This window comes from Ovis canadensis, chromosome 14 (assembly GCF_042477335.2).
Source record: "Ovis canadensis isolate MfBH-ARS-UI-01 breed Bighorn chromosome 14, ARS-UI_OviCan_v2, whole genome shotgun sequence".
Classification (NCBI taxonomy): Eukaryota; Metazoa; Chordata; class Mammalia; order Artiodactyla; family Bovidae; genus Ovis; species Ovis canadensis.
In genome coordinates, this window is record NC_091258.1 from 73,976,508 (window position 1) to 73,991,277 (window position 14,770).

At 38.7% G+C, this 14,770-nt stretch overlaps 1 protein-coding gene and 1 pseudogene across 17 annotated transcripts in view; one reads left to right on the forward strand and one right to left on the reverse strand.

The window, feature by feature from the left end:
* Nucleotides 1-14,770, reverse strand: part of LOC138419221 (zinc finger protein 665-like) — a 117,523-nt gene that overhangs the window by 70,292 nt on the left and 32,461 nt on the right. For 9 of the 17 annotated variants that reach the window (XM_069551755.1, XM_069551762.1, XM_069551764.1 and 6 more), the window contains one exon: nt 8,084-8,210. The exons of 4 other annotated variants lie outside the window; for them this stretch is intronic. In XM_069551755.1, coding sequence (XP_069407856.1) covers nt 8,084-8,210 — 127 coding nt within the window. Of the gene's footprint in view, nt 1-8,083; nt 8,211-11,222; nt 13,528-14,770 lie in introns of all 17 variants that reach the window. 4 more of the 17 variants (XM_069551758.1, XM_069551757.1, XM_069551756.1 and 1 more) reach the window with 1 other exon arrangement.
* On the forward strand, nt 8,944-9,342 carry LOC138418526 (ATP synthase F(0) complex subunit C2, mitochondrial pseudogene; annotated as a pseudogene).

Below are 14,770 nucleotides of genomic sequence, written 5' to 3' on the forward strand. Positions count from 1 at the left end.
CATCTTCTGTATGAGCAGATGAATTCTTTACTACTGAGCCACCAAGGAAGGCTAATCTCTAACCATGCACTATTCTTAATTACCTAGTTTAATGGCACCAAAATATAATAAATAAAAAGTGAGTGCTTTGTGTATTTATTGACTAGGGTCAGACACAATATTGCTGAAAAATGTTGCAAGTGAAACACATACAAGATATAATGTAGTTGAGGTATGACAGAAAACAAAATTCGGTAAAGCCATTATCATTCAATTAAAAAATAAAATGTTAGAGAAGATATAATGTAAACCTAGAACAAATAATTTCACAATTTGTATGGGAATACAAAAAACCTCAAATAGCCAAAGCAATCTTGAGAAAGAAGAATGGAACTGGAGGAATCAACCTGCCTGACTTCAGGCTCTACTACAAAGCCACAGTCATCAAGACACTATGGTACTGGCACAAAGACAGAAAATAGATCAATGGAACAAAATAGGAAGCCCAGAGATAAATCCACGCACCTATGGACACCTTATCTTTGACAAAGGAGGCAAGAATATACACTGGATTAAAGGCAATCTCTTTAACAAGTGGTGCTGGGAAAACTGATCAACACTTGTAAAAGAAGGAAACTAGATCACTTTCTAACACCATACACACAATAAACTCAAAATGGATTAAAGATCTAAACGGAAGACCAGAAACTATAAAACTCCTAGAGGAGAACATAGCCAAAATACTCTCCGACATACATCACAGCAGGATGCTCTATGACCCACCTCCAGAATATTGGAAATAAAAGCAAAAAGAAACAAATGGGACCTATTCAAACTTAAAAGCTTCTGCACAACAAAGGAAACTATAAGCAAGGTGAAAAGACAGCCTTCTGAATGGGAGAAAATAATAGCAAATGAAGCAACTGACAAACAACTAATCTCAAAAATATACAAGCAACTCCTGCACCTCAATTCCAGAAAACTAAACGACCCAATCAAAATATGGGCCAAAGAACTAAATAGACATTTCTCCAAAGAAGACATACAGATGGCTAAAAAAACACATCAAAAGATCCTCAACATCACTCATTATCAGAGAAATGCAAATCAAAACCACCATGAGGTACCATTTCACCTCAGTCAGAATGGCCACGATCCAAAAGTCTATAAGCAATAAATGCTGGAGATGGTGTGGAGAAAAGGGAACCCTCTTACACGGTTGGTGGGAATGCAAACTAGTACAGCCACTATGGAGAACAGTGTGGAGATTCCTTAAAAAACTGGAAATTGAACTGCCTTATGACCCAGGAATCCCACTGCTGGGCATACACACCAAGGAAACCAGAATTGAAAGAGACACGTGTACCCCAATGTTCATCGCAGGACTGTTCATAATAGCCAGGACATGGAAGCAACCTAGATGTCCATCAGCAGATGAATGGATAAGAAAGCTGTGGTACATATACATAATGGAATATTACTCAGCCATTAAAAAGAATTCATTTGAATCAGTTCTAATGAGGTGCATGAAACTGAAGCCTATTATAGAGAGTGAAGTAAGCCAGAAAAACACCAATACAGTATACTAATGCATATATATGGAATTTAGAAAGATGGTAACGATAACCCTGTATGTGAGACAGCAAAAGAGACACAGATGTATAGACAATCTTTTGAACTCTGTGGGAGAGGAAAAGGATGGGATGATTTGGGAGAATGGCATTGAAGGATGTATAATATCCTATATGAAATAAATCACCAGTCCAGGTTCGATGCATGATACTGGATGCTTGGGGCTGGTACACTGGGACGACCCAGAGGGATGCTATGTGGAGGGAGGAGGGAGAGGGGTTCAGGATGGGGAACACGTGTATACCTGCGGTGGACTCATGTTGATGTATGGCAAAACCAATACAATCCTGTAAAGTAATTAACCTCCAATTAAAATAAATAAATTTATATTTAAGAAAAGATATAAAGTCATATCATAAAGAACATGACAGAATATAGATATTACCTTTTTTAAACAAAAATAAATTTTGAATATTTACTACAAAACATTTACTACTGACAGCACTAATTTGCTTTAAAAGGCTTGAGGTAAATTAATATGCTTTTTCTCTAATCAGAGCAGGAGACACACCCAATTGGACCACAAAATGGTAAGAGAACCAGGATATGAATCTGAACCTACAGACTGAGAAAACTTATTTGAAAACATGACCACCCACTAAATGAATAAACTAGAAAATATTTTTAAAAAAATACACGGAACTTAGAAAATATCAAGGAAAATACAAGACAGAAGTAGTCTGTTTAACTATTATTCAACCATCCCATCTCGAAATGGGTTGTGAGTCATCATGGATGCACAGAGTGATTTAGGTCATGTCCTGAGAAACTTGTTCAATAGATGACCAGACACTATCTTTACGGTGAGAGTATGTAGAAGGTGCAGGGATGTGATAGGTAAGAACAATGTTTCCATCCATATCAAGGTACTATGTGAGGACTGGTCAGGACTAAGAAAGGGCCTGCGTGGAGCATAAGATACACAGGTTTATGTTAGGTATCAGCTTGTGACTTCATGTCTTTGTGAAAATAACTGAGAGCACAAACTAATATACTGACCTTAAAAGAAAAGAACTAGTTCAGCAAGTTTATGGGCATTATACTATCGGTATGGGGCAGAAACAAGAGAAATTTTTAAAGTGACTGATATTTGGAGAAAGCAGGATAATACCTGTTATACTATTTACACTGTAATGTATCCAACTCTGATTTTATAACTTACAATGGAATGCTTATATTCAAGAAAAGCATACACAATATTCCAGGATATTGTGTAAGAATCTTATTAGCAGAAATCAGAAGGAAAATCCAGGAAAAGGCTATCTAAACCTGCGTTCCTCTGCCAAGTATGATTAACCTCTCTATTGGACATTTATTTCATTTCTTGTTCCACACATGTTCATCTCAAGATCGAGGAGTATCAAAGAAAAAAGGAGGGATTGACACTGACTCTGGAAGACCTTCCCAGTTACAAAAGCCTTTCTGAGGGATCCAACTCTTTTTTGTAGAAAAAGGCTTTATTTTCCTAGACCTTCCCTGAGTTCAAAAGAGCAGATTCAAACAGTTACTAATACATTAAAGGACATTCAAGGATCATACCACGATCAAGTGGGATTTATTGCAGGGATGCAAGATTCCTCAATATCCACAAGTTAATCACTATGATACACCACAGTAACAGTTGAAGACTAAAAGCCGTATGATCATCAATAGACGCAGAAAAGGTTCTGATAAAATTCAAGTGCCATTTCTGATAAAAACCCTTCAGAAAGTCAGCACAGATGGTCCCTACCTCAACATAATTAAGACTGTATATGTCAAACACACAGCTAACATCATACTCAACAGGGAAAAACTGAAAGCACTCCCCTTAGCAACATGAATAAGACAAGAATGTTCACTATTGCCACTTTGATTGAACATATTTTTGGAAGTCCTAGCCACAACAATCAGAAAAGAAAGAGAAATAAAATGAAATCAAGGTTAAAAAAAAAAATAAAGAAGTAAAACTGTCACTATGATGCTACACACAGAAAATCCCGAAGATGCCACCAGATGACTACTAGACCTCATCAATGAACAGAGTAAACTTGCTGGATACAAAATATATAGAGAACTGCTGCATTTCTATACACTAATAATGATATATCAGAAAGTGAAATTAATGAAACAATCCCATTCACCATCTCAGAGAAAAGAATACAATTCTAAGGAATAAACCTACCTAAAAAGTCAAAAGAACTGTACTCATGAAACTATAAGATGCTGATGACTGATACCAAAGATGACACAAACAGATGGCACAAACATATACCATGTTCTTGGATTGAAAGAAGTAACACTGTCAAAATGACCATACAATCCAAGGCAATCTACATATTCAATGCACCCTTATCAAATTAACAATGACATAATTCATAAAACAAAGAAAAACTTAATTTCTACCAAAGTATAAGACCCTAATATCTAAAATGATCTTGAGAAAGAACAGAGCTGGAGGAATCATGTTCCCTGAGTTCAGACTATACTACCAACTGACAGTCAACAAAGTCAAAGTGAAGTCGCTCAGCTGTGTCCAACTCCTTGTAACCCCATCAACTGTAGACTACCAGGTTCCTCTGTCCATGGGATTTTCCAGGCAAGAATACTGAAGTGGGTTGCCATTTCCTTCTCCAGCAGATCTTCCTGACCCAGGGATTGAACCTGGGTCTCCTGCATTGTAGGCAGATGGCTTTACCATCTGAGCCACCAGGGAAGTGGTATGATGATGGCACAAAACAGAAACACACATCAGTAGAACAGGACAGTAAACCCAGTAATAAACCAACTTACTTAGAGTCAATTATTCTATAACAAAGGAGGAAAGAATACAGAATGAAGAAGTCTCTTTAATAAGTGATGCTGGGATAAATAGATAGTTACATGAAAAAGAATGAAATTCCAACATTCTCTAACACCACATACAAAAATAAACTCAAAATGTCTTAAACATTTAAATGCAAGACCAAATACTATAAAATTCATAGTGGAAAACAAATGCAAAACACTGACATAAATGTCAGCGAAATTTTTTTGAATCTATCTCTTAAGAGTCATGGTAATAAAAGCAAAATCAAACAAATGAGGCCTAATTAAATTTAAAACCTTTTTGCAAAGCAAAGGAAACCAAAAAAAGAACAAAAATTCAACTTTTGCACTAGGAGACCATATATGCAAATAATGCTACCTATAAGGGATTTATTTCCAAAATATAGAAACAGTTCATACGGCTTAATATCAAAACAAACAAACAAACAAGCCAATCAAAAACTGGGCAGAAGATCAAAACAGATACTTCTCCAAAGGAGACAAACAGATGGCCCACAGTCACCTGAAAGATGTTTGATGTCTCTACTTTGGAGAGAAATACAAATCAAAACCACAAAAATGTATCACCTCACACTGGTCAGAATGACCACCATCAAAAAGCCTACAAACAATAAATGCTTGAGAGGGTGTGGAAAAAAGAGAACCCTCCTACCCTGTTGGAAGGAACATAATTTGGTACTGCCACTTTGGAGAATAGCATGGAGGTTCCATAAAGAACTAAAACTAGAGCTATCACATGAACCAGCAATTCCAATCCTGGGCATATATCCAGAAAGGATGAAAACTAATTCAAAATGATACATGCACCCCAATGATATTAGCAGCACTATTTATACCAGGCAAAACATGGCAGCAACCTAAATGTTCACTGACAAAGGGATAAAGAATATGTGGTACATATATACAAGGAAATATTGTGAAGTGAAAGTAGCTCAGTCGTGTCCAACTCTTTAAGACCCCATGACCTGCAGCCTGCCAGACTGCTGTCCATGAAATTCTCCAGGCAAGAACACTGGAGTGGGTTGCCACCCCCACAGCATAAAACACAACGAAGTAACACGTTTTGCAGCAATATAGACAGACTTGGGGATTATTCTAAGTGAAATCAGACAGAGAAAGACAAGTATCATAGGATATTATATGTTGAACTGAAATAAATGATACAAATGCACTTATTCACAAAATAAACTCACCGGCATAAAACACAAACTTATGGTTACCAAAGGGGATAGTACAGGATGGTGATAGGGACAGGAAAGGGAGAGATAAATTAGGAGTCTGGATATATACAAACTAATCTATATACAAAATAGATAAACAACAGGAACCTATGATATAGCTCAGGGAACTGTACTGAGTATCTTGTAAACTGCTGTATACCTGAAACACAACCTTGTTAATTAACTATACTTAAAAAGTGGAGAAGGAAATGGCAACCCAATCCAGTATTCTTCCCTGGAGAATCCCACAGACAGAGGAGCCTGGTGGGCTGCCGTCTATGGGGTCGCACAGAGTCGGACACAGATGAAGTGACTTGGCATGCATGCATGTATGCATGCATTGGAGAAAGAAATGGCAACCCACACCAGTGTTTCTGCCTGGAGAATCACAGGGACAGAGGAGCCTGGTGGGCTGCTATCTGTGGGGTCGCACAGAGTCAGACACGACTGATGCAACTTAGCAGCAGCAGCACCAACATACCTAAAAAGAATGATTAAAACAAAAACAAAAACACCTCTTGCGGAGATGTTCAAAAGATGTTTCACAAGGGTGTAAAAACTACTAAATGGGGGAAGCAGTCTATCAAACAAAATATGTTGACAAAACTGAATACCCACCAGCAAAAGAATTTACTTGGAACACTATCTTACACTACAGACAAAAACAAACTCAAAAGGGTTCAAAACCTAAACCTAAGTCCCAAATGTATAAAACTCCTAGAAGTAAACATGCAGGAAATGTTTCTGGAAATTGGACTCACAAATGATTTACCAGATATAACACCAAAAGCACAGGCCACAAAATAAAACCAGATATTAATAAATTGAACTATATCAAAATTATAAACTACTCTGCATTAAAGTGCAGGGAGTTTGAAAAGACAATCAACAGTAAAAGAGAAAATATGTGGAAATCATACATTTGATAGTAAATGAGTACGAAGAATATATAAAGAATTTTAAGAGGGACTGATCACCAGTTCCACCATAGGGACCATTCCCCAATCAACCATCCAATGCATTGCAAATATAAAATAGAAACACTAAAAGTAACATAGAAATTTGAACTCAGTGATAAAATACCTACAATGGATAGAACAGCAGCGCAGCCAACAGCCCCATAGATATGAGAATGTGAACTTGGACAAAGTTGTCCTGGGATAAATTCCCATACCATTTACAGAGGCTAAAATATATGGTCCTTGATCCACATCAACAACACTGTCATGGTGCCCTTGACAGAGTCTCCAAAGCCAGAAAATAACCTGGAAAGATGTATCAGACTCTCGTGATACTTTCTCTCTCATCATCCTAGAACATACTGATCACTCTACTGGATAGCTTCAAGTGGTGACTTTGTACAGAGCAGGAAAATAACATTAGGAATAGTGTCTCCATCACAGTTTTCTGTTACCTACTAAATCCACTACACAAGACTCACCAGAGGCTGCCAATAAAACATAGGTGGATTATCACAGCAAGGAAACCAGATAAAATTTCAGACCTTCAGGAATATATTTCAAAGAAATTGAAGAGGTAAAATGATACAAAGTAAGGAGAATGGAACATCAGGAACAGCTGACATTCCCAGACTGGGTAGAGCAGCACAAGAGTAAAAATAATACAACATGAAGGTCAGACATTACAGGATCTTGAGATGGGACCATGCACTCGACCTACAGATGGCAAGCTAAGAGCCCGTGAGATTCACATATGCTCCCCTCGTAGGATCTAGGATCAAAAAGACGATCTCTCTACCCACTATTACATTTTCCTAAGTAACAACCACAGAGGATCCAACCCACCGTCTTGTCCCACTCCTAAACAGAAAAAAACAGCCCTTTAGAGATACTCGTTTTTCTTTATATGTTGTAGTTTTGACTACTTTTACATCACTCCCCACTGTCCAGAGCTTTTTCTCAGGCTCCAATGTGGAGATAATATTAAGATCAGAAGCAGAAATTCTAGGACTCCCCTGGTGATCCAGTGGTTAAGACTCTGCATTTCCAATGCAGGGGGTGCAGGTTTGATCCTTAGGGAACTAGGATCCCACATGCAGAATGGTGCAGCCATAAAAAAGTAAACAAGCAAGGGAAAACAAATAAATATTCAGCGTTATCAAAACAAAGAAATCTAAAGTGCTGTGGATTTTTTTAAACACTGAGCCAAAAGTCAAAAGGTAGAAAATAGGAAATCGGGTTTTTTGTTTTTTGGGTTTTTTTTTTAACATTTGCCAGTGAGCTTTGTACATAATTAAGCTCTGGGACAACCTCAGATATGACATGAAACAGACACAGCATCTGAAGAGGGTCCGTTTAACCTTCTGAAGCTGTGTCACGCCCCAGTCACCAGAACTCTCAGATGAAAGACATCAGGGCCTCCCAAGGGGCACACAAGGAAAATGAAGATACCCAAGGGCAGCTCTGGAAGGAAGCTATCCTCACCCACAGACAGCAGGTTCCTGTAGGTCTCCAGCATCACGTCCCTGTACAAGGCCCTCTGAGCAGGGTCTAGGAATTCCCACTCCTCCTGAGTGAATTCGATGGCCACATCCTCAGAGGTCACTTGTTCCTGAAATGAAACCACATGTCACCAAAAGGGCCATGAAAAGTTCTCATTTTCATGCAAAAGAGAAGGGTAGTAAGGGGTAAGGATTTATGAGATCCTCCAATTAATATGGATTTTTCATCGTTGTTCAAAATCCATGAAATATATAAAGATAAAACTCAACACTGTTTTGGCTATACAGAAGTGTCAGATATTATGTTCTACCCAGTGAGTGCAACTCATTATCCTGATGAGGTACAGCATGAGTGGTGTCTTCAGAGATGACAAACTCCAAGGCACTCTTAATGGAAAGGTCAAAATTTTCAGGTATGATGTTGATAACAGCAGCAAGGACCAAAAGTGTCTGAGGGCTTCCTGTTGCTCTAAATTACTGTAGTATTACTCTAAACATTAAATAAGTACTTTACAGGCAAGAACCTGTCATCAATATAAAAGCTCATTAAAGAATCATCTGTTCTCACCTTAGAGAAGAAAACCTGGGTCACAGACACTCTGAGAAACTTGACTCAGACCAAGAAGGTAAGAAACGTTACATGAAGCACCTGAACTCAGAAGCTTGGGCTCAGCAACTGAAGCTTAAGCATCTAACAGTGAAGTAATACAGAGAACATTGCAAGTCCTTTGACAGAGGGCTCCTAAAGAAAACTTGAAAGAAGTCCAAGGTGAACCTCCTCCCTGCCCCTGTCTTCTCTGTAGGGGGAGCAGCTCTCGGGCCTCAAGCCTTCATCCCTTGAAAATGGACACCTGTGACAAATTAGTCTCTACCCACTCCCTGATTGGGAGAACCTCCCCCCTGTTGAGTGATCACTGTCTGCAGTGGTGGTGAAGGACTGGAGACACTGACCAATGAGAGCCACAGCAGCTTGGCAGACCCAGGTCCCCAGACCATCTCACTTATTCCTAGCCACAGCTTCCAAACCAGTGCCATTTCAAAGGACTCTGACACAGCAGCCAAGTTCCCTGGAGCTGGAGCTGCCACAGAAGGGGTGGCTGGCTCCAGGGCTGGAAGTAGGACTGTGTTCTGGAGCTTCATCACTGTTATGCCAGGAACCCTTCTCTGAAACAGTAGCTCTTCTACGCCATGGGCTTGGCCCTCTCAAAGGTCATAGGGCTCTTTTGCCTGATGGTGGTCTAGCTCATCTTCTTCACCATAGGAAGGAGCTGTTTCCACCTCTCATAGTTCTTTCTCATGTGTCTGCCCTGTATGTTCCCTTTCCTGGAACTCCCCAGGCAGCCTGGGGAAAGTGTGGGCTCAAGGTTTGACAGAAGGTAAACAAATAAATATTGTCTTAATATGAAAAAAAAAAAAAAATCCAAGGTGAACAATGTGGAACGGCATGAAAGGTCACTATAGATGTGGATACAGAAACACAACTGTTAGTAATATACTACTTAAAACACAAACAGGATTGTTTAGAAAATTCCAAGGCCACAGATTATACTGATAACATAATTTCAGCTGGAAAAGAAAGGTGATAAGTGGTTTTTAAATCATGATGTCCTCTACCTAAACCACAGACTTGCACATGCATGCATGCTTATCATTAAAAAATTAACTGACATGAGAGGATTCGTCTTTTCACAGATTTTTTTGGACAATTTTATATCATCCTTTTATTCACATGTATTTCAGCATCTTTCAGATGATAAAAATGTATCCTCTGTACTCAGCTGACTTTGTCAACAGGATTGTAGCTCTAGGCTACCAAAAGAAAACTCGTAAAAACATTAAAAAAAAAAAAAGAATACTTGAACTCAAAATAAAATTACCACATACAAAGATACAAATACAATTTTATCCAATTAAATTTACATAGCAAGGCATTAACAGAAGCCAAAGACTTTCTTTGCTTTTTTCCATTAATAAGACACTGATTTGAAATTAGAAGAGTCATTAGATTATGACCAAAAAAAATTATCACAATAGCAAAGTAATAAAGCTTCTTGGAGAATTAAAAATCATGGCAAAAAAAAATATGGAAAAAAATATAGTTATTAAGCAAGACTATCTCAAGAAACATCATGATAGGAAGGAAACTTTCAATACATTCCTTCTGAAATTATAGTGGCATGTAAGGAGCTGTCCAGGGTGCCTGTCTTTTACAACCATACGATGCACATGAGCAGGGGCCACTAGAAGCAACAGGAGGAAAAAAACAGGGCAAGAGACACAGAGTTTGTCAGAGAGTTGAAACAGGTAGTACTCACAAACCTAAGGACATGGACAGGTGAAAAGTGAAAGGATGGAAAAAGACAGTCCATCCTAAAGAGAGCAGGGGAGACTGCTATATCAGACAAAATAAACTGAAGAAAAGAAAAGTGCAATGAGATAAATATTGTATAATGGTAAAACAGTCAATTTACTAAAAAGCTGTAACAAGTAAAAATATATATACATCTAACATTAGATATCTCAGAAAAATGAAGCAAACATTGAACAGCCACGTACAGATCACACAGCCCAACAAAAGCAGAAAACACACGTATCTCAAGGACACATAAAACATTCTCTATGAGAGACCACATGTTAGGCCAAAATTAACCATTTAAGAGACGGATACCATAAAAGTATCTTTCCTAACAACAACGAAATAAACACAAGAAAAAAAGAAAATTCCTCACATGTGGACATTAAACAACTCACTCTTACACCACAGATGAGTCTAAGAAAAAATCACATGGAAATTTTTAAATACATGGATGAAAACGAAAGACAATATTACAAAATTTATAACACACAGAGAACACTGTAGTAAAAGAAAGTCTGAACTGTTAAATGCTTATAGTAAAAAAAAGAAAAGATCTTAAATCTGAAATCCATTTTTAGATCTCTAGGAAGCCGAAAACAGAAAACAAACTAAAGTTCAGCAGAAGGATACATGTAAATAAGAAAGATAAACCAGAGAGACAATAGAAAGAAGAAAAATATAAAAATTAACAAGCCAAGAGTTGATGTTTTGAAAAACCTGTATAGGAAAAACCCATCTAGAGTAAGGAATTAGAATGAAAACTGACCTTTTGTAGTCCTGTGGCCACTGCTGAGTTTTCCAAATTTGCTGGCATATTGAATGCAGCACTTTCACAGCATCATCTTTCAGGATTTGAAATAGCTCAACTAGAATGCAATCACCTCCACTAGCTTTGTTCATAGTGATGCTTTCTAAGACCCACTTGACTTCACATTCCAAGATGTCTGGCTCTAGATTAGTGATCACATTATCATGATTATCTGGGTCGTGAAGATCTTTTTTGTACAGTTCTTCCATGTATCCTTGCCACCTCTTCTTAATATCTTCTGCTTCTGTTAGGTCCAGACCATTTCTGTCCTTTACCGAGCCCATCTTTGCATGAAATGTTTCCTTGGTATCTCTAATTTTCTGGAAGAGATCTCTAGATTTTCCCATTCTGTTATTTTCCTCTAATTCTTTGCACTGATCACTGAAAATGGCTTTCTTATCTCTTGCTATTTTCTGGAACTCTGCATTCAGATGCTTATATCCTTCCTTTTCTCCTTTGCTTTTTGCCTCTCTTCTTTTCACAGCTACTTGTAAGGCCTCCACAGACAGCCATTTTTCTTTTTTGCATTTCTTTTCCATGGGGATGGTCTTGATCCCTGTCTCCTGGACAATGTCACGAACCTCATTCCATAGTTCATCAGGCACTCTATCTATTAGATCTAGGCCCTAAAATCTATTTCTCACTTCCACTGTATAATCATAAGGGATTTGATGTAGGTCACACCTGAATGGTCTAGTGGTTTTCCCTACTCTCTTCAATTTGAGTCTGAATTTGGCAATAAGGAGTTCATGATCTGAGCCACAGTCAGCTCCTGGTCTTGTTTTTGTTGACTGTATAGAGATTCTCCATCTTTGGCTACATGGAATATAATCAATCTGATTTTGGTGTTGACCATCTGGTGATGTCCATATGTAGAGTCTTCTCTCGTGTTGTTGGAAGAGGGTGTTTGCTATGACCAGGGCATTTTCTTGGCAAAACTCTATCAGTTTTTACCCTGCTTGATTCTGCATTCCAAGGCCAAATTTGCCTGTCATTTCAGATGCTAGTAAAGTAATGCTCAAAATTCTCCAAGTCAGGCTTCAGCAACATGTGAACCGTGAACTCCCTGATGTTCAAGTTGGTTTTAGAAACGGCTGAGGCACCAGAGATCAAACTGCCAACATCTGCCGCGTCATGTAAGAAGCAAGAGAGTTCCAGAAAAACATCTATCTCTGCTTTATTGACTATGCCAAAGCCTTTGCCTATGTGAATCACAAGAAACTGTGGAAAATTCTGAAAGAGATGGGAATACCAGACCACCTAACCTGCCTCTTGAGAAATCTGTATGCAAGTCAGGAAGCAACAGTTAGACCTGGACATGGAATAACAGACTGGTTCCAAAGAGGAAAAGGAGTACGTCAAGGCTGTATATCGTCACCCTGCTTATTTAACTTATATGCAGAGTACATGATGAGAAACGCTGGACTGGAAGAAACACAAGCTGGAATCAAGATTGCTGGGAGAAATATCAATAACCGCAGATATGCAGATGACACCACCCTTATGGCAGAAAGTGAAGAGGAGCTAAAAAGCCTCGTGATGAAAGTGAAAGAGGAAAGCAAAAAAGTTGGCTTAAAGCTCAACATTCAGAAAACTAAGATCATGGCATCCGGTCCCATCACTGCATGGGAAATAGATGGGGAAACAGTGGAAACAGTGTCAGACTATTTTTTTGGACTCCAAAATCACTGCAGATGGTGAGGGCAGCCATGAAATTAAAAGACGCTTACTCCTTGGAAGAAAAGGTATGACCAACCTAGATAGCATATTCAAAAGCAGAGACATTACTTTGCTGACTAAGGTCTGTCTAGTCAAGGCTATGGTTTTTCCTGTGGTCATGTATGGATGTGAGAGTTGGACGGTGAAGAAGGGTGAACGCCGAAGAATTGATGCTTTTGAACTGCGGTGTTGGAGAAGTCTCTTGAGAATCCCTTGGACTGCAAGGAGATCCAACCAGTCCATTCTGAAGGAGATCAGCCTTGGGATTTCTTTGAAAGGAATGATGCTAAAGCTGAAACTCCCATACACTGGCCACCTCATGCGAAGAGTTGGCTCATTGGAAAAGACTTTGATGCTGTGAGGGATTGGGGGCAGGAGGAGAAGGGGACGACAGAGGATGAGATGACTGGATGGCATCACGGACTCGATGAACGTTAGTTTGAGTGAACTCCGGGAGATGGTGATGGACACGGAGTCCTGGCATGCTGCAATTCATGGGGTCGCAAAGAGCAGGACACGACTGAGCGACTGAACTAAACTGAGACTATGGAAAAGAGAAAAAAAGATTCAAATAACTAAAAACAGATATAAAACAGGAGTGATTACAACTGAGATTAAAAAGATAAGGAAGTTCTATGACGGATAATGCCTATAAATGACAGAGTATCGGCGATACTCACAAATTCTCAGAAACATACAAACTATTTTACTTATTAAGAAATAAAAAAAATGAGACATGTTGAAAGTGGAAGTGTTGGCCACTCAGATGTGTTTGACTCTTTGTGCCCTCATGGACTGTAACCCACATGGCTCCTCTGTCCATGGAATTTCTCCAGACAAGAATACTGGACTAGAGAGCCATTCCGTTCTCCAGGAATCTTCCAACCCAGGGATAGAACCTGGGTCTCCCTCATTGTAGGCAGATTTTTTATGATTTGAGTCATCAGGGAAGCCCGTTATAACTAGAGAGACTTAAAAAGTAGTCAGAAACCTCTAAGAAATATATAGGACCAAATTTGTCTGTTTTTATACCAGTACCACATCACCTTGATTACCGTGTAAGAGGTGTTGAAATACAAAGACCTCCATCTTTCTGCTTCAAGAGGTTTGCTGTTTGCTCTTTGAATAGTTCTATGGCTTTCACCATGTTTTATTCTGCTTCTACAAAGGTTGTCATGGCAGTTTTGATAATGAATTGATTGGTTTACTGACCCTTTGTGTGGTTATTAACAGTTATTAAATGTTTGGTAGTACAGCTCTACCAAACATTTACAAAAGAATTACCACTTATCCTGCTAATTCTATGGAGCAAGCATGGTTCTAATAGTTTGCTGATTTCCCAAAGACACAAGAAAGGAAAACTAGTAACCAACAACCCTGACGAATACTGATGCAAAATTAAAACACTTGCAAACCCACTTCAACACATATTAAAAAGATCTGGAGAAACAGACATAGAGAACAGACGGAGAGGGGAGGGGAGGAAGGAGAGGGTGAGATGTATGGAGAGAGTAACATGGAGACTTACATTACCATAAAGTAGAGAGCCAATGTGAATTTGCTGACTGACTCAGGGACTCAAACAGGGGCTCACTAACAACCTACAGGGGTGGGATAGGGAGGAAGTTGGAGGGAGGGGACATATGTATACCTATGGCTGATTCATGTTGGTATTTGGCAGAAAACAACTTCTGTAAAGCAATTATCCTTCAATTAAAATAAGTTAAAGAAATAAATAAAAAGATCTGATACCATGACCAAGTGGATTTTATTTATATAAGGCAAGG